A 20,842-nucleotide genomic window follows, 5' to 3' on the forward strand; every position below is an offset into this window, starting at 1 on the left:
ATAACTTATTCCAAGCACTCAGAAGAGAGAGATTACAATGATAAACAGCAGATTTCATTATTACATTTACTTTATCATTACCTTGTTTATGTAAATTATTTTCCTGCTGTAACTGTATTTAGGCTGTATTTATGAATATTGTCATTTATTCACTATTTTTTAATTCTATTGAGTCAGAATAAATTCTGAGCCCAAAGAGATCCCATCACAATATTTTCTTTGTCCGAACAAATGTGACCATTACCCTTTACATGTCTTAAATGAAGGAACTGAAATTTTTGACAGATATCCAAGTTGGTAAAAAACAAAGCATTTTATTCTACATGAAGTAGAATATTTTCCTCTGAAGGACAGAAGAAAAAAGTAAAGCACTGGCATAATTTAACTAAGAATAATTTATTACATTTTATTAATGCAATCTGTCAATTTGTTTTCCTGAAATTGATCAGAAATGTCTATTTAAAGGCTTATTTTTGAAAAATGTATTCCATGGAAGCATGCCTTAAAAGCACCATCAGTTTATTCAGGGTCATAATTCTATGTTTGATACTCAGCTTCAACCAACAGCTGTCTCTGTCATGGATATATCTCATGAATGAACTGCAGTTTGAAACAAACTAGTCAAACTACCGGTAATGACTAATCAAAGAAGAATTGCAGCACTTAATTGAGAATGTAAAGTGTAACTTTTTTTTTTTTTTTTACTTTGTGATTGTGTGCAGATTAATATAAAGAAAATAAAGATACAGTTGTCTTGGTTAAAACAAATTTAAAACATAATGTTTAAGATGATTAAAAAGGTCTGAACATTGTATAAAGCAACTGTAACTTTAATATATCTACAAAAAACCCACCATTTCTCAGTGAGAGCTGTTCTGCTAAATAGCTGAATAAGCTGATGCAGTGGATCAATGTGCTTCACACCTTCATCTTCCTCAGATGGCTCCTGCTCACCTGGTTTCTGAAATAAGCAAATATTTACAGAAAAGAGTAAGCATTTTTTTTCTGGCAGAGGTCAAAATAATTGAACTAGTTCAACATTTATAAGTAAATTAACTTACAGCAAGGTCCTCTATGAGTTTGTCTTCAAAGTAGTGCTCTTCTGCCTCAATCCAGGACTTTTCATAGCCCTGCAAGAACAAGTTTACAGCCCGGTGCCTAATTGGAGGGAGATAGAGACATGAATATTGACTGGGTAATAATATCTAGGATATTTTTACAATGTATACATTATCATATTCATAGGAAAATATTAATTTCTACGTTCTGAGTTCACGTGCGAATGCACTGCGCTGGCAAACTTGTAGGTGTATTGAAAATCATCATCATTAATAAGTAAGGTCTTAATTATTGATGATCACTTGCAAGGTGATATCTTCCCTCACAGAAACTTGAAGCATATCCATACGCCTAACAAGTCTACCCTGGGTGCAAGCTGATTTTCTTGGATAGGCCTATGTGTACATCAGCTCCACCTCAGAGTCGTTCCTTTCCACAGTTGCCACAGGCGCACTCAGGACGGGAGATTGGACTGAAGACAAGTTTCGGTGCAATCTGTTGGTTTCCTTAGCAAAGATATTGTTTTTGAATTGGCTCTATATGAATTAATTGGATTAATTGGATTTCATTGGATTATGATTACAATGAATTGAATTCCAATTGGCTTGAATTGGACTATATTATTTAAGTGCCTTGAGATGACAATTGTTGCAATTTGGCGCTATATAAATAAAACAGGGACATCTGGGTTTCTCTGTTAGAGCTGTTGCCCCCGCGACCCGACCCCCGGATAAGTGGTAGATGATGGATGGATGGATGGATGGATAAATAAAACTGAATTGAATTGAATTGAATGTCATCCGATTACATCAATGCCTGAAATCTTGTTTAGTCTCTTTGCTAAAGTAGAAGTACTGCAGAATAACAAATCTTTCCTCTTCATTTAACATGCCAGGACTTGTAATACTGTATCTCTGATTGTTTTGATGCTTACGTGAAAATATGAAACATTTTTGATGAGGTCAGAAACTCTTTGATCTGAATGTCTGTACTGATGGGTGTGTATGTGGGTTCCAAACTTACCTAGGTAGGTTATAGAGTGGAGCCATCCTGAAGCAAGCAACCACGGCTCTCTTCCTCTGTTTGGACAGTAGTTTGTGCCATACAGCCTTTTTACTGCGCTGAGGATGCTCCACCTTTTAACAAAAACTAAACCACTCAGCACAGAAGAATTTAGTTGATTTGGGCAATTTCTGACATGTCCAATCACATCAAAGATAAAGATAAGATGAAGAATCCTTTATTGTCGCTATACATAGACAGTGAAATTGCAGACCATGCAAACAAGTTTCTACTTTGAAAGCTCTTGTTCTCCAGAAGGAGCACATGTTCAGCAACACGTACTCAAATATAATTTTACAGACCTGGTCCAGGAAGAAGAGCACATGTGCAATGATCAGGACTCTCTCCACAGTCTTTTCTGGATCAGCTATATCTTCATAGTGATTTGGAAGGTCTCTGTACAGAGTCATCTGCCAACGAATAGCTGGGTCCTCCAGCTACACATAATGCAAAGGGGGAATCTATTTCCATTACTCTAGTTAACTATAAACTGTAATTGCACTTTGCAAAACCAGTGGAAGATGTGTTTAATCTAAATACTCGTGTCTCGACATACTTACAGCACTTTGCTCTTTTTACAACCGCAAAGCAAATGCATTCTTACCTTCCCTTGTAAATGCAGATTGTTCCTTAAGATCTCTCGAACTTCATCCTCCGTGTCTTTCTATTGATGGATAACAAATAACAACTCCTGAATTATTAATTGTTGCCATATTATATTTTTTATTTTTTAACGGCGATGCTTTTTGCAAACCATGGCATATTTAGTTAAAAAGAAAGAAAATAAACAAATCATTTAATCTAGAAGCTGAATAGACGTGTTTTTCTTTTTTTTCTTTTACTAAGCCTTTGTTTTATTTATCAATTTTTTCCAATCTTTTATCTTATTTTTTCCAAATCAGGTATAGGAGACAGTTGTGGAATCATGAAACAAATGCAACAACAAAACTGTTATTACTGTTAGACCTCTTGCTTTTATGACAGTTTGAAATTTTTGATTTGGCATGGACTTCACTAATAAAAACACTTCATCAATCAGGTTCCAAATTTCTTATAAAGCAATTAACATATGAATTGAGCCTTGGCATGGACCATTTTTTCCACCATAAATTTCAATAGGACTGTTTGCTGACCATGTCATTGAGTTGATATGTCTTTCCTGAAGAAAGGTTTGAACTTTCTTTGCTCTGTGGCAATATGCATTATCATTCTGAAATATGACCTCAGAATCACCAAACCTCCTTTTGACTAATGCAATGAGAAGAGCGTTTCAACATACTCTTGTTCATTTACTCTTGAGGTAATCAATAATAATAATGCCATCTCTCCTTGTCCTTTACCTGACATCAGCCCTATTTCTAAGATGATTGTGAATATTTGCTTGTTTTCTTCAGGCAGACATCTTTATGTTTATTGGAGTTGTACCACACAAAATGTCTGCATCATCTTCTTGTTCAATGGAGATTTGTGACTCTTCAGTGAATATTGCTTTCATCCAATCATCCACATTTGACTCCTTCGCCTTTTTTTTTTTTTTTTGCTATGCATTTTCTACCGTCAGGGCATATAGCTTTGTGTTTCTGTCCTAACGCTATTATGTCTTCTTTTGTCAATGTGTGTTTCCTCAAACAACCTTCACATTTTGTTTATGCTTGCTTCAAATTTTAGACACAGCTGACTGACAAGAATCCATCTATTAATTTTGTATACCCGCTTAATCCAATTCAGGATCGCTGGGGGCTGGAGCCTATCCCAGCTGTCATCGGGCGAGAGGCAGTGTACACCCTGGACAGATAGCCATAAACAGGGCCACTCAGAGACAAACGAGACAAACAACAACTCATGCTCACGGTCACTCCTAGGGACGATTTAGAATCACCAATTAACCTAAAATGCTTATTTTTGGACAGTGTGAGGAAACCGGAGTCCCCGGAGAGAACCCACGTGTACACAGGTAGTGCATGCAAGCTCCACACAGGAAGGTCCCAGCTGGGAATTTAACCTGGAACCTTCTTGCTGTGAGGTGACGGTGCTAACCACCACACCAACATGCAACCCCTCTGGTAACAAACATCATTTGCTAAATTCTAGGTTTAATTTGCTTCTTGAAAGAGTGTTAAAATCCATTCCATTATTTCTACTGACAGCTCTTGTTAGGCACATGTTTCCTGCTAATCAGCTAGCTTCAATAACTTAAGTGTTAAGCTCTCCAAAAACTCTCTTAATTGCAAACTCATTTGCACATGTAGACTGGTGTAGCTATTTGTTATATAAATGGAAATTACAAGGTGATTCCATCATTTTCCTTTATTTTCTTGGGGGGAGAAAAATAGTTCATTTATATTTAAAAAAAAAAAAAAGCTGAATGATCATCCTCCAAGTGTGGTGATTGCATATTTTTTGCCAGGCATTGTATTGCCTAAGCTTAATAGTGTAGCAAATGTTTTAACCAATCTGTATTCGGACAGTTGTATAGACTCCAGCCCCCCATGACCCCTAAATTGGATTAAACGGATATAGAAAAGGGATGGATGGTTTGTACTGGCAAACAAACAGCTCTTATCAAAATCTTATAGACTAGTATTACTTTGCTACCTGAGTGAAACGGGTTTTAGCCAGTGCAACGAGTTCCTGTTCTCCTGGAGCACAGATGTTGAGTCCGACTGGCAGTAGACGCTTCAGAGTGGCTACAATCAAACTTGTCTGCATTGAGTATCGATCTCCCTTTCTCTTAATCTTCTTCCTCTCCTGGTCTGAAACTATTCCCTATGGCAAGGTTAAATATCAAAAGAAAAGAAATGCACAAATGTATATCATCATCTGTAACTTATTTATGGAGATTAAATTCATACATTTTATTCAGTATTTGTTTTGTACTTTCCTCTCTTTGGATGTGGCTCTCCTTTTTTTCATACCTTTGACATCTTGCATTTGGTGTCAGAGATGAGAAATGACATGTTATTGATTTCATTCTGGACCACAAAATTCTGCTCTTCTCTCTTGAAATTCTGCAGACAGATGAAAAAAATAATAATAAATAAAAATAAAAAAAGACTTGTGTTTCATGAGGGATTATGCACTACTGCAGAGCTTTGTTTGATTCCTGTTGCAGGTGAAGCAAGACCTATATTTCTTTGGCTTTTTTCTGCATCTTTGGTGCCTATATAAAACTGCTTCAAGGTCAAGGTCACATTTATTTCTATATATAAAAATCAAATTTGGCTCACAGCAGGACCAAGAGGACCAAAAGGAGAAAAAAATTTTTTTTAAGGAAGATTTAAATGACTCCAACGATACAGCGTGTCTAATATGAAGTGGCAACGTATTCCATAGATTTGGAGCAGCTACTGAGAACGCTTGGTCACCCTTAGTTTTAAGGGTCTTGGGACCTCAAGCAGCAGCTAATTTGATTGTCTGAGGGTTCTGACTGGATTATGAACTTGAAGTAGCTCTGCGAGATACTGAGGGGCCTCACCAATTAAAATCTTAAAAAACAAATAATAACACCATAAAATGTATTCTAAAATGGACGGGAAGCCAGTGCAAGAAGACCAGAACAGGAGTGATGTGGTCCCGCTTCTTAGTGCCAGTCAAAAGCCGAGTTGCAGTGTTCTGCACTATCTGCAGGTGATGGAGGGAGCACTGATCAAGACCAATGTATAAAGAATTGCAATAATCAAGCCTAGAGAAAAGGAACGCATGAATGACCCTTTCGAAGTCATCAAAAGATAATTATGGCTTCGGTTTTGCCAGGAGGCCCATACTAGCAACAGATTTAATGCTACATGGTGGATGTCCACACATAATATCCTCAGTTTTATTGTAATTTAAGTTAAGATGACTTTGGCTCATCCAAGACTTAATATCAGCCAAACAGGCCAGTAGAGGAGTTAGTGAGTCTTTGCAATGTGTACTTAAAGGCAGGTAAATCTGTATGTCATCTGCATAACAGTGAAATTATGTATTGTGGTTACTGAAAATGGAGTCCAGGGGTAGCATATGTAGAAGATACAAGTATATTATAGCATACTTGAATATTGTATATGGATGCTTATATCCTCTAGAAGTGAAAATTAATAAACAGACTGATGACTTCCACAATTACTTCTATAGGTGCATTCCCACTGTAGGAACCTTTTTCAGTTCCCATAACCTTTTAAGGAATAAGGCCGTTTTTTTGCGCATCCGGACAGGAACTAGGGACCACGGCCCTCAGTACCTATAACTATTTTAGCTCATTCTCCGAGGTAGGGTCTTCTCTGGGTTCCATAGGAAAACATATGACGTAGGTGTTTGGTGGCTACGCCCCTTGTCTGAAATGTTTACATACAACACGGACACAACCGGCACATGTTTAATAAGTTAAACTTACACATCATCTCCTTTGTCTGTGGCGCTCTGCTCTCCTTCTTTCATTCATGAAACAAAGAAGTATCTTCTCTCGCTGTGTGCTCTTCCAGCCTAGATCTTAGATGCCTGATGTGATCGTCCATGATTAATATTACCATCATGCAGACCATGAACATGGTGGCCTCCTCGCTCTCCATATTAGCTTCTTGGTGGTGTTGTTTTCTTCTCTCCTTATTTTTCGCGGGTTTTATTTTGTTGTCGAGTATGGCAATAAAAGTAACACGTCACTGTCGCAGACGATTACGTCACATCAGTCCCTGTCAAGGTCCCTGACTCATGTGCGAATGCAAAATGAAACAGTTCCCCTGGGGAAGGGCAGTTCTTATAACAAAATTCAAGATGGACAGTTCTTAGAACTGCATTCTTAGAACTGCATTCTTAGAACGTCTCTGCCGGAAGGGCCTTATGTTTCTAATTGCTTCTTTTAAATATATTGTACATTTAAAAAAGAAGGTAAAAAATGTATCTAGTAATAAATAAGCAACATGTGATCCTGCCCTGAGTTCTGCAACACCCGTTTTGGAAAAAACTCTAATCTAATTTACTCTTGTCACTCTTAATATTTTATCAGCATTGATTTGTTTTACTTTGCATCCTCCCCAGTGTTTTTCTTACATGAGACTTGGCCCAGAAGATAAAAATCTCAGCCACCATCCTGAACAGCTCCTCTGCCTCTGGGTCAGACTCTTTTAGCCATCTGGCCCTGTAAAACATCGAGCCATTCAGCGACACGCTATAAGCCCATCATCCTTTCTGCAAATAGACTGCTTTGTATTAGTTGTGAGTGTACCTGTTGTAGTCCACAAATCGTATGAGGAGAGGGTAAAAGGCATATAGGTCTCTAACCAGTATGGTGAACTGGTCCATGATGAGAAGCTCTGTCTCTGACATTTCCCCTCTCCCCTCAGCCTTGCTGTGTTCTTCATCCATCAGCACAACTGCTGCTTTCTACACAACATAGCAATAGTTTTATCTACCTTACAATACATCCTTTGTGCTTTAACCTGACAAGTAGTATTTTGATTTCTATCAATGTGTGGTGTGCTGTGTTCCTGAAAGCTACTATATATACTGTATATGTATATATGTATTTTGTTTTCTAATGTGTGTTTATATATATATATATATATATTAATATTTTGCTACTAGGAAAACCATCTGGCTGTACAATTTCAGATAGGACAACATGAAATTTAAAAAAAGTGCAATAAATATGATCTAGTTGTACACAGATTTATTATAGCATGTGAAGGTCATCTGTCTTCTAATGTGGCAAGAAATAAAAAGAGCATGGCAAAAAAGACTTACTTTTTTGAGTTTCTCCATCAAAGGCAGAAAGTGTGTCTTTAGCAGGTGGGCCTTGGCTTTGCTGATGATTGGCTGAGAGAAGACTTCATAGTGAAAAAAAGCATTAGATGAATCATAAAACAATTATAACTGTTTGCACATCACTGCATTTACATGTCATTTGGTGCCTAGTGATTAGACTAGAGTACTTGCAATACAATACAATACTTTCAAAAACTGACAGTAGTTGCTGTTGAGAATAGTTGTCAGTATCTGATCTGAGAACTCTTTGTTTCACAAATAGATTCAAAATATTCCTGTTACTTGACTACTACCACTCAGTTTACCAGTGTAAGTAGCAATCCACCAGCCAGGGTAACAAACTGTTTTTACACATTTTACACACATCTTTATCAGAATATAAGATTATAAACATTAGGTTTTGGTGGGACACAGTCAATGTAAATATCATTAACAATAAAAGTATCATGTTCTCTGTTATGATTTCAAGATTTCATAGTAAAGTGCTACGACAGAGCAGTGTAAGTATGAGCAAAACTTTAAAGATACCCTGTCCCTCTTTCGGACAAATCATTCAGTGACGTTTACCAGCCAATCTCTTCATCCAGGTTCCCTCATCTATTCCCAGGTTGTTGTAGATAATCTTGAGGATGTTTCCTAGCAGAGTATTAATATGTTCAGAAGTAACAGATGTACAGCAGCTTTCTTCTTTGTCTGGGTTACTCTCTGGTCCATGTTCCCACCAGTGAGACATATAACTGCACAACATTGGCAACACCACCTACAGAAAAAATAAATAACACCCAATTAAGTTTTACAGAGTTTCTCGTTGACAATCTGACAATGGAAACACATGAAAACAAATTATATATACACTGCATGGGTTCAAACAATAACATAGATCCAATGTCTTCCGCTTATCCAAGGTCAGGCTATGGATGTAACAGGTTCAGGAGGGAAACCCAGACATCCCTCTCCAGCTCCTTCAGGGGGATTAGAAGGCATTCTCAAGCCAGAAGAGATAATCCCTCCAATGAGTTCTAGGTCTAACCAGGAGTCTCCTCCCAGTTGGGCGTGCCCAAAAACCTTCCAAAGGGAGGCCACCAGGAGGCATAACCAGATGCCTGAAACACCTCAACTAATTCCTTTCAATGCAGGGCATCACCGACTGTACTCCGAGCTCCATCCAGTTGGCTGTGCTCCTCACCCTATCTCTAAGGCTGAGCCCAGCAACAGTCCGAAGGAAACTCATTTGCACTCGCTTGTATCCACAAGGTCATTCTTTCCATGACTATCGACAGCTTGTTCATGCTGATGAAGCCCCAATCTGTCTTTTCAATCTCACTCCAACTTGCTTCCACTTGTGAATAAGATTCCAAGATACTTAACTCTGCCTGAGGCAGAGCCTCATCCCCGACCTGGAGAGATCATTTAAAAATTTTCTGGTTGAGAACCATGGCCTGAGATTTGGAAGAGTGGACTTGTGTCCCAGGCACTTCACACTCAGACACAAACCACTCCAGTATGTGTTGAAAGTCATGGCTTGAAGAAGCCAACAGAACCATATAATCTGCAATAAACTCAGTTGCGACCCTGACGTTCCCAAACCAGACACTATGCCTAGAGATTCTGTCCATGAAAACCATAAACAGGATTTGTAACAAGAGGCATCCCCCCTGCACTGTAAACAAGTTCCACCTCGTGCCAAAAATGCAGACACAGCACTTTCTTTGGTTATACACGGATCAAATAACAAAAGCGACCCCATACTCCCACAGCACCCCTCATAAAATCCCCTGGGAAACACGATCGTAAGTCTTCTTCAAGTCCACAAAATAGATGAAGACTGGATAGTCAACTCCCATGACACTCTTAGTAACTCTGCAAAAGTAAAGATCTGGTTGACTGTTCCAAGACCTGGGAAAAAAAATGACACTACTCCTCCTGAATCCAAGGATCGGCAATCAGTCACAGCCTCCTCTCCAACACCCTAGAGTACACTTTCCTGGAGAGGCTGAGTAGTGTGATCTCCGTGTAGTTGGAACACACACTCCGGTCCCTTCTTAAAAAACGCGAACCACCACCCCGTCTGCCACTCCACAGACATTGTCCCAGACATCCATGCGACATTGAAGAGACATGTCAGCCATGACAGTTCTACAATGTCTAGAACATTCAGCATCTCAGGATGAATCTGATCCACCCCCTTCCCCTTTACAGCCAGGAAGCTTTTTAACTACCTTCGCGACATACTTCTCAATGGAGACATGCTGGAGACATCCACAAAAGGCTTTTTCCACTGCCTGACAGTATCCTCAGTTTGGGTCAGCAGTTCTCTATCCAGGCTAAGCACTACATGGGACGAACACTGCTTTCCCTTTCTGAGTCTCCAAATGGTTTGCAAAAACATCCTTGAGGCCAACTGAAACTCATTTATGGCCTCGTCGAATTTGAGCTTCCCTCACTGCTGGCATCCACCAGCTGATTCTCCAGTTACTGCCACGACAGGTACCGACAACCTTTGGACCACAGCTCCTGGAAGCTGCATTCGCAATTGGGGTCCTGAACATGGGCTACTCAGCTTCCATGTCCCAAACCTACCACAGTAGATGATTAAAATTCTCAGAAGTGAGGTGAAGATCACTGAAGACGGGGGCTTCCACCAGACATTCCAAGTTCATCCTCACTACCTATTTGGCCTTACCGGGTCTGTCCAGCACCACTGGATGGTGATTGGTTGACAGCTCCGCCCCTCTCTTGACCTAGGTGTCTAAGACAAACGACTGCAGGTTTGATAGTAGAGTTACAAAGCTGATCATCAACCTTAGGCCTAAGGTGGCCACTTATACTTGAATATGATATTTGTAATGGACAATCCATGACTAGCACAGAAGTCCAAAAACAAAACACTGCTTGGGTTCCTCCCAATCACGCCTCTCCAGGTCACTTCATCATTGCCCACATAGACATTGGTGCATACGCACTTACTTTGGTGCTTTACGCAACTATAGTCAGAACCTTCCCTTCTGTAACTTGAAGCTGCAGTGAGGTGACCCTCTCACTCACAAGAAAGAGTCCAACATAGAGGCGCTAATCCAGGGGCTTGTGAGATGCTCCAGAAAAGACAGGCGAATGCCTCCACAACCACTTGGATTTTAGGATTATTGACTATCTCACTAACAGATCACAGTTTGTTAGAAGTTGTGTATCTGAGAAGGCATGTGAAAGCAGTACATAAGTATAATGGGGGGCTCTACTCTCATAGTTTTTCTTTACACCTTACAACCTGACTTCCCGTACAACTTAAGAGTCCTGTCATATCCAGAAATAGAAATAGTGCATATATTCTGTAAATTTGTCGAGGAGAGTACAATCTGTCTTGCAGCAGCAGCATCAGAACCAAGATGGATCTGTGGTGAGGACTACTCTGCAGCTCCTACAGCCAACTGTACAAAGAAGAATGCTGCATGCTTTCTGAACATAATGGACAATACAGCACACTACACAACATAGTGATGAAACAATGCAGTGTGTTCTTATTTAGCTCTGCTGCAACAAAGAACGATACAGGAGGTCATTCCTGTCAGCTGCAGATTCCCCCATTAGACTTGAAGTTATAGGCTAAGTAAAATAGTAAGTAAAATAGTCTGATATTGTCAATTAACATGACATGTATTAAACCCTATGAGGAAATCAGCAGTCTTCGGTCTTTCAAACTATTTCATTATTTAATAGTAGTGGCTGCCAAAAGTTAGTACTTTGACCATCTATGAATTTGAGTAGAGACAAATCATCCGAAAGAAACCAAAACCAAAACCAAATCTTTATGGATAGAAAAAAGCAAATTAATTAAAAGTTTGTAAGTTAGTGTTTCAGTGTTTCACCTCCACAACATGAGGCATTTGAGTGTATCTCATGCCAGACTCTGCCAGCTCCATGATCTCCTCCAGGAACTTCTTTAAGTTTGGGACTAAAGGACAAACCTCCCCAACTGGCCCTGGAAGACCTAAAGCTGAGAGATGGGAAGTGGATCATTCTTAAAACAGAATGAATGAGTCTTGTATTGTTTATTTAATTACATAACTTACATAGACTAAACTTCATAGCAGGTATTTCTGCTTCCTTAGAATTCTGAACATTTCTCTGGAATTTCAGAATAATAGAAAAAACTGCAAGGTAAACCAAACTGTTGATCTGTAAATCAGTCAAATATTATTCCACCCCCACATTAATGGTTATACATATATGTATTTACATATACTTACACACAAACACACACACATATATATATATATACATACATATATGTGTGTGTGTATAGAAAGAGAGAATAAATTAAAACCCAATATTACCATAGCATTAATGTCCATGCAAAGTGTGAAGTAAAATTGTGTACCTGCTCTGTCTTTACTTCCTTTGCTGTTGTAGACCGAGATGCTGTTAAACAAGTTGATATGAGGCTCAAGAAAGGCTACGGGAAATGCTGCTGAGAAGGCTGCTAAACATTTTCCTAATGCTGGGCGCTGCCTGGAGAAATAAAGGACAGAAAACAAGAGAGTTAATGGTCCATATCATTTTAAATAATGTTTCGTTTTTGTTTCACTCAACAGGTAATTGGTAAATTTTTCAAAACAGGTAGATAGGCAGTATTTTTCATCTTAACTTGGAAGAAAAATTCGGTTGCCGTGGTGGCGCCACGTTAGTGGATGCCTGTTACAGCAGCTCCCCCAATGCTTTAGTTGTTTTTTTTAGCATATCTTGTCACTTTTTGCCACTTTTTTTTTGTCACGTATCCTCCACTTACAACAGATACCATGTAGGAATTACCACTCTCAGTTTTAAAACTTTTATGATACTTTTTGGACTACTTTTGTTACTCCTGGCGACGGAGAGCCACAGATTCAGGCATTGTTGGCATTGAGGGCATTGTTTACACATGCAACCAGCTGATTGTGCTGTGTGTGCTGCTGGCCGGAGCAAGGCCTGAGATTCCGGAGGAGTTGTGGAGGAGACGACGAGGTCGCAGAGCTGGAGCCAAGGTGAGAGAGAACAGGAGGACCTATAGACCTGATGTTCCCGCAATTATTATTATCTTTCATGTATCTTTTATTTCTATCATACATTGTAAAGTGTACTGCTGTAGCAAGAGAGGTTCCCAGCTTGGGATAAATAAAGTATTAATCCATCAATCTTAAATTAAAAGCAATGTTACTTTTAGATAGGTTGCTTTGGTAAAATTATTTTAAAAACATACACTATGAAAGAGACTGATTCAGACTCTTGGTAACAACCAAGAAACACCTCTATCACATTTCAACCAAAAATGTATTTTGTCCACACCAGTATTACAGTGTACTCCATAGTGGCAACTAGATTCAGTGGGAAGTTTGACATTTTTCAGTGTAATTCAGTACTCTTCAGTGTTTGGTACAGAGCATCAAACCTTAGCATTACCATTATTTTAAATTATGTCATCATCATCATGACATAAACACACGTTTATGAAATATGGTTCTTAAGTTATACTCCATGAATAAAGTTACATTGAATATTTGACTTTACTTTAAATTTGTTTTCATATTTGTCATGACAAATGATACTGGCAGCTCAAAAGGTTGAGCAGACTGTTGAATGAGATTGTCTCTGATAAATGGAGGTTTCTTATTTAGTTTAGGTTTTTCTTACTTGTACAAAGGAGCTAAAATGGGCACTATCACTAATCTTTCTCATTTTAATTGCTGACTTAGAAACATAGCAGATTGTAAAATATTCTATGTCATATATTTTACATATTCAATATCACAACTTCCAGCATTTTAAAATGTTCATGTGTCCTGAAACTCTCCTATCATTTTTAGATTGAATGTCAGATGTCTAAAACCCAATACTTTATGTGATACTAAATTCTGCAAGAAGTATAAGACAAAGGTTTTATTTTGCTGATCAACGAATGACTGTAACTCTACAAGACATGAAATGTCATAAAGAAAGGACCGCAGGCCAGTAAACATGCCTCATGCAAACATAGCTGTACCTAAAAAGTGGTATTTGAGGAGGAAAAATTAACTCAATATGTTTGTTAGAGATGTGAAACTTATACTATACCTTTCTACATAGATGCTTTTGTTGGTTCCCAGAAAATATAGGCTATTCAGAATTCTATAGCAGGAGACCTGGACGTCATCCACTGGATGGTCATGACAAGACAGACAGGCATGTTGAAAATGTGAAATTATTCTCAGCATGAAACGTATAAACTCAAACTCACTCAGTCTTTTTACTCACATAGGAGGTCTTCTCCAAACATGTTCTGTCCAATGTGTTCAAATAGGGAGGACAGCACAGGCAGCAGGGCGAAGGTGGTGTAATTGATAATCTGAGTGACACCTCGTGGCTGCTCTCTGCTATGAGTGAACTGACCAAGCTTCAGGTTCTCCTGAGTCTTTTCCAAATCCTCAGCCACATTGTCAAAGTACAACCGCAAAGCTGCTTTTACTGGCTCAATACCAGTTTTCATCACTGTCCTGTTAAAAGTTAGGTTTCATATCATTATGTTGGAAAAAGTATAGTTCTTTCAACCAAGTAGAGAGCACATTCATCTAGATTGATAACTACTCAGAATCACAAAACAAATGACACACTCAGATGGCATAATATGAAACAAAACAAACAAATAAACAAAACAAACAAACAAAACTGCAAAGCTCAGTTGGAAACATTTAATCACAGGTTAAACATCAGGACAATACCCTTTCACAGAACCATGATTGTTGTGCTATTAGTACTATTTCACTGACTTCAGATCAATGATGAACATACATGTTTTAAAGACTGGTTATTCTCAGTGACTTTTAGCAAAAACTAAACATTTTGTGCAGGATAGCATAGCTTAAAGCACCGTTATGTTGACGTTCTGTTGTCCTTCATCTGTAGTTTATGTTAGCTAAAGTCAACCTACCAATATATCTTATCATATGTCATATGAAAAACTAGAGGCTATTGCAGTTCTGAGATCTTATGTGTTTGTACATAATAAAAATAAATAATGTGATCATTGCCATGTCTGAAAAATCGGTAAATGCATCCTCATATCAACAACAAGATATTTTACAATGTGTCATCATCTATAATGAAAAGCTGAGGCAAAATGCAAACTCCCGTTTGTAGAAACACCTTTGCAAGCAGTAGCTTGAAGTAATAATTTTCAGTATGACATCATCAGTCTTTCACGATCTTGTGGAGGAATTCTGGCTGACTCTTCCTTACGAAGTTTTTTAAGGTTTGTGGGCATTCATATATGCACAGCTCTCTTGTGTTCCTCTTACAACACGTCAGTCAAGTTGAGATGTAGACTTTCAATAGGCCACCACCAACACCTTAATTTTTTTTTTAGCCCATCTATTGTAGATGGACTGGCGTGCTTGGAATCATTGTCCTGGTGTAGAACTCAATTTCATTGAAGCTTTAGCTATCTGAGATAAATGGCCTCACTTTTAACTCTGCTGTGGTTTATAGGAGAATTCATGGTTGAGTCAATGACTGCATTGTGTTCAGGTCCCATGGCTGTAAACTATCCAAAATCATCACTTCTTCACCACCATGTTTGACATGCATCTTCAAGCGTCACAAGTTTGTTTTAATATGCACTGTTATGATTTTACTAAATGTAAAATGCATAATGGCCAAACATCTCCACTTTGGTTTTGTCTGTCCAAAGGACGTTGTTCCAGAGGTTTTGTGGTTTCAAGCTTGGTTTGGCTTTAAGTGCAAGTTTGCAAATGTAAGTCATGCTGTATTTTTTTTTTGAGAGAGAGAGAAGAGCCTTTCTCCTGCCAATCCTTACAGACAAGATGAGTGTTATGCTGTGTTGTTCTGTATTGTCATGGGCTTTAACAATGTATAAGCAGAAAACTGTACAGTGCTGATTTTCTTTCATTTCTCTGAATATTGCACCTTGGGGTTAACTTGCTAGGACATCTACTCGACAGGCAACTGTTTTTATTGTTTTTCACGAGTGAATAATCTTACCCACTGTAGACTAACTAAGATAACTAAGATACTTTCTGATATCTTTCTTCCTTGGCATTATGAAAACACAGACCTATATGTTACACACAAGCAAACTGTCAAAACTTGAACTTTTATGGAGGTGGGAACACTTGTTGATGGTCACTTAATCAAGTGTGTTCGATTAGTAGAACCTGGCTGCTAATTAGCGCCTGAGCTGCAAGCAGCAAAGGCCCTATTGTAGCGCATCTGGTGGCCTTTACCTTCAATATGACTCTGTAACACCCCCTAGAAATTTACTAAATACTCGGGCCGTTGGGGTTAGTTGTGCGTAGCCAGACGAAATTCAGTACACACCTTCATAATGCCCAACCGCACAAAAAAGTCTGGGACGTCATGGTACCGGGTCCTCCAGAAGTCAACCATTTTGAGTGGAAGATGCAAATTGGTGCCGTTTTGCCTGTTTCCACTTCTCGCATATGATCCAACTCCTACTGATTTAATGGTAACGGCTTCAAACTTGATCTGTTTACTCTTCAGCCATGGGGGATTCAAAGTTGTGATCAACTTTTCCAAAATATGAAGGGTGTGTCTGTGGCAGACCTTCAAACTTTTACAATTCGCAACTGCTCGCCACAAAGCACAAAGTCAGTTATAACTTCTGCATACATTGTCCGGTCTTCACCAAACTTCATAGGCTTGCCCGGGACTCTGCCCTGACTGTGTACATATGCGCATTTTGACACTAAACTAGGAAATGTCACTTTTTTTCCACACCTCGCATTGGCCAGTGTCCAGCGCCTACCCTGACATGCGCATGTGCTCGGGCTCGATCATCGTTGCTTTAATTTTAATTTTAATTAATTTAATGCGGCTTTAATTTCTTGTTGTTACTGATTTACTTGAGAGCACTGGTGTTCACAGGTTCTTTGCTGATGCAACTAGCTTTAATTGGAAATTAAATGTAAAAATTCTAACTTTATTTTTTAATCTAAACAAAAGACCAAATATCCTAAAAACTAATGTAAGATGATACTATATTCATCATATAACATTTCAGTTTTTTGCAAAGGGGTGTGTTAGTTTGGGTTGTATCTCTGGTGTCATAACATAATACACTATGCAGCCAATTTTAGCAGAGCTAAAACATCACAAGAGGAGCCAAGTTGGGTCAAAGAAAATATAGTTTCTGCAGTCTAAATATGATGTAACATCAACACAATGATATTTTTCCTTTTCCTGTCAAAGATATCAATATTTACATTCAAGATCAATATACCTGGCATCTAGACTTTGTCCCAATATCTGCAGACAGTTGACTATTGACGTTGCATTGTAGCCTGGAGAGCAGAGAGGATGACAAGAACAGAAAACCCACTGTGTTAGTAATAGGAGTTGTCTATCTGAAATCAAAGATTCCCTGCATATGTTGTAGTGAACTGAAATAGTTTATCATGTCTTTTAAGAAACACGTTACAATTTAGAAATACTGACTCTTTCTTTGCTCTCAAGAGTTTGCTCTTTTTTTGGGGGGGGGGTTGGTAACACCATGCAGACACTTACACTGCGGGACTTACTGAGAATTGTTACTTTGGTACTAAACTGAGTTCTATCTGTAAACAAATTTTACATGTAACATATGTCATCAGAATGTTCATATCCTAAAATGTTAGTATTATAGTATGGCATAGCATTATGAAATAATGATAGCTGAAATCACAATTACAGTTCAATCTATCAACTTATAATATTGTGCATTTGTTTCGTGAATTTATTTTTACCAGGCCAGCTTAGGCCAAAAGTCCATAACTGATTTTTAGTTGTATCATCAGACCTGCAGCCGTCTCTTTGACACTGATATACTGAGTTCACCTAGTTGTGAACTCACCACCAGGTCATGAGTTGGATCAGGTAAACCCAAATTAATAGTGAGGCTCAGCTAGTTACATCTGGTGGAAGTCCCTCTCCATGAGATCCTTCACACACATGGAGGATTTGTCCCATGTACTGGGCTAGGTCGTGGACATGGAATCTGAATGGACCATGTTCAGAGCCTCCATTTCAGATGCAGTCTCCAGGAGCTGTGACCAGGAGGTTGTCAGAGCCTGCTGCGGTGAAAACTGGAGGACTTACTGGTGTACACTGGCAATGAGGGAGGACATTAAACGGGTGTCTTCTGAAGCAGCTGACAGGTACCAAGTGGCAAAAAAGACAGGGAGGGTTGGGGGTGATGGGACCCATAACTTGTGCTTGGGAGGAATTCTTAATAGCCATAGAGAAAGATTTGGTTTGTCTCAAGAAAGTTCTGGCAAGCAGTTCAATGGTTCAGGGAGAGAAAAGTCAAACTGGGGACATCTATGAGCAGGGGAAAGAGTTATTTGAGGATCACCTTAATCTGGTAAGAAACTAAGGAGGCAGAGTGAAAGGGGATGGATGAGATTTGTCCTGAGATTCTGGATGTTTTGGGGTTGTCTTGGCTTATACACCTCTTCAGTGTTGCATGGAGGTCAGGAACAATGCCTGCGGTATAGAAGAATGGGTTAGTGGTCCCCATTTTTAAAAGGAGGGACCGGAGGGTGTGCTCCAACTATCTGGTCATCACACTACTCAGGTACTTCTGGGAAAGAGTGTTGGACAGAAGGCTCTGACCGATTGTCAAACCTCAGATTTAGGAGGAGTACTATAGTTTTCTGACGGGGTCACAGGAGTTACACCAGTCTACTGGTGTTTTGTGGACTTTGTGGAGGCTTATAACTGTGTCTTTTGGTGGATTCTATAGTGAGATGCTGATGAAGTCAGGGTACTGAAGTTGCTGAAATGGGTTATTATGAGCTCCTCAACACAAAGTCGAAAGTTTGTTTATGGTGCGTGTTGGACTTAGCAGTGCTGCCCCTTGTCACTGAACCTATTTGTTCATGGACAGGAACTTGTGGCATTGTCAGGGAGAGGAGGATGTCTGGTTGAAGAACCTCAGGGTTGCATCTCTGCTCTTTACCAATGTTGTGGTTGTGTTGGCTTCTTCAAGCCCTGACCTTCAGCACACACTGGAACGGTTTGCCGCAGAGTGTAAAGAAGCTGGGATGTGAGACAGCCCTCCGAATTTGAGGCCATGGCTCTCAATTGAAAAAGGTTGAAGTGCTCTCTCAGGGTTAGGGGTTAGATCTTTGCCTCAAGTGAAAGTGCCTCGGGAGGTGAGAATGCTCCAAGGAAAAAGCAACATGTCACTCAAGCAAATAACTATAGATGGAAATTTCAAACTTTTTATAAAATATTCTGAGCTAATTATTTATGTAAAGAGAAACAATTCAACAGTTTGGTTACAGCATTCTTACCAAATAGGGATATCCTATGCCTGACAAGAACTCCCAGTTTGCAGAAAAGACTAAATACAAGGAGAGAAGAGGAGGTAGAATGAGTTAGAAGAGAAAAATAAAAGAAAGGTGAGATATTCAGATAGGACACAGAGGAAAATGGAGGGAACAGGAAAGATGTCAAGTAGTGGAGATTTTACTCAGTGCAGTATGAAATACTAATCTAGCATAGTAATATTAGTACACAGAATTATTTGTCTTTGACATAAAGTCAAGGTTTTATTCAGTAAACAAGCAATGATACTTAAGCAAGTTTAATACCCTGCAAAAGAGTGACTGGCTTTCCATACTCACCTGCTCACCATCTCTTTCTCTTTGTTGGAGGCATGGCCGCCACTGCTGATCGGATGTATGGCTGTGGACAGGAAGTACAGCCTGTGGTTTTTAAAGTACTGATCCACCAATGGCAAAACAACCTGGTGGCAAAATACATACAATTTACACAACATATAATTCATACATTAAGGCAAGAGAGTCATATTTTTGTTGAAGGTGGGGCTCTTATCTAAAAAAAAAAAGAAAGTGAGAAATCCTATTATTGTTCTTAAAAATATAAGCTCAGTCAGCAGCACATTTCATTAAAAATACCCTTTCTTTCTTTCTTTCTTTTTTTTTTACTTAGGAAAGCAAGACTTCATTGATATTGTACAGATTTCGTCCAAAGTATAATCTACCAAGCAGACTACTTTTACAGTCAAACCCAGAATTTACAATGGTGCCAAGCTTTCATAATATTTTCCTAATGTAGTTTGGCACTGTTTTTCCAATATAAGTAAGGCATTCCAAGAAAATTGCATCATCAGTATATCAGCACAAATCCCAAAAGCTGCATATATTATTCACATTAATGGTGCCATCACAGATTTTTTACGCATGCCACATCTATGATTTCGACACAGTATTTAAAAAGTTAAAGTTCTTTGGACAGTTGGACTTTTTGGACTTTGAGTCATACCGTCTTAAATTAGGTCAGGTCAAGACGAGGCTTATTAAAAAATGACTTATACTATATACTTATATTATACTATATACAATAATTCTATGACTTATAGTGTGCAGAGCACAGACCAAATGTTGATTGTGTTATTTGTCAGTCCTCTAAAAAGCAATTTTATTAAAATTTATTTTAAGTTTAGCTTAAAGAGATTTGAGCGTTGGAATTCTAATGCAGACAAGCATAATAGTATAATTGATTATTAATTGACTAATTGATATTTGATTGGGGCTGCACGGTGGTGTGGTGGTTAGCACCGTCACCTCACAGCTAGAGGGTTCCAGGTTCGATCCCTGCCTGGGACCTTTCTGTGTGGAGTTTGCATGTTCTCCCCGTGTATGCGTGGGTTCTCTCCGGGTACTCCGGCTTCCTCCCATCATCCAAAAACATGCATGTCAGGTTAATTGGTGACTCCAAATTGTCCGTAGGAGTGAGTGTGAGCGTGCATGGTTGTTTGTCTCTATGTGGCCCTGTGATGGACTGGCGACCTGTCCAGGGTGTACCCTGCCTTTCGCCCGATGACTGCTGGGATAGGCTCCAGCCCACCCGCTACCCGATTAACGGACTGTCGGTATAGAAAATGGATGGATATTTGATTGCTGATAAAAAAAAAAAAATATTCCTCCTCAAA

The 20,842-nt window shown here is 39.0% G+C and overlaps 1 protein-coding gene across 8 annotated transcripts in view; it reads right to left on the reverse strand.

The window, feature by feature from the left end:
* The window catches only part of ryr2a (ryanodine receptor 2a (cardiac)), a 388,615-nt gene that overhangs the window by 94,253 nt on the left and 273,520 nt on the right, over positions 1-20,842 (reverse strand). For all 8 annotated transcript variants that reach the window (XM_072372753.1, XM_072372750.1, XM_072372751.1 and 5 more), the window contains exons 65-82: positions 19,512-19,633; positions 19,179-19,228; positions 17,126-17,186; positions 14,125-14,363; positions 13,945-14,026; positions 12,236-12,366; positions 11,724-11,851; positions 8,428-8,620; positions 7,840-7,922; positions 7,322-7,479; positions 7,147-7,234; positions 5,037-5,129; positions 4,717-4,887; positions 2,726-2,785; positions 2,424-2,558; positions 2,083-2,195; positions 1,062-1,158; positions 855-961 (exon numbers count right to left, since the gene is read on the reverse strand). In XM_072372753.1, the coding sequence (XP_072228854.1) occupies positions 855-961; positions 1,062-1,158; positions 2,083-2,195; positions 2,424-2,558; positions 2,726-2,785; positions 4,717-4,887; positions 5,037-5,129; positions 7,147-7,234; positions 7,322-7,479; positions 7,840-7,922; positions 8,428-8,620; positions 11,724-11,851; positions 12,236-12,366; positions 13,945-14,026; positions 14,125-14,363; positions 17,126-17,186; positions 19,179-19,228; positions 19,512-19,633 (2,111 nt within the window). The remainder of the gene's footprint in view (positions 1-854; positions 962-1,061; positions 1,159-2,082; positions 2,196-2,423; positions 2,559-2,725; positions 2,786-4,716; positions 4,888-5,036; positions 5,130-7,146; positions 7,235-7,321; positions 7,480-7,839; positions 7,923-8,427; positions 8,621-11,723; positions 11,852-12,235; positions 12,367-13,944; positions 14,027-14,124; positions 14,364-17,125; positions 17,187-19,178; positions 19,229-19,511; positions 19,634-20,842) is intronic.

The sequence above is a fragment of the Leuresthes tenuis genome, unplaced genomic scaffold, assembly GCF_036924035.1.
Source record: "Leuresthes tenuis unplaced genomic scaffold, fLeuTen1.0.hap1 SCAF_20, whole genome shotgun sequence".
Classification (NCBI taxonomy): domain Eukaryota; kingdom Metazoa; phylum Chordata; class Actinopteri; order Atheriniformes; family Atherinopsidae; genus Leuresthes; species Leuresthes tenuis.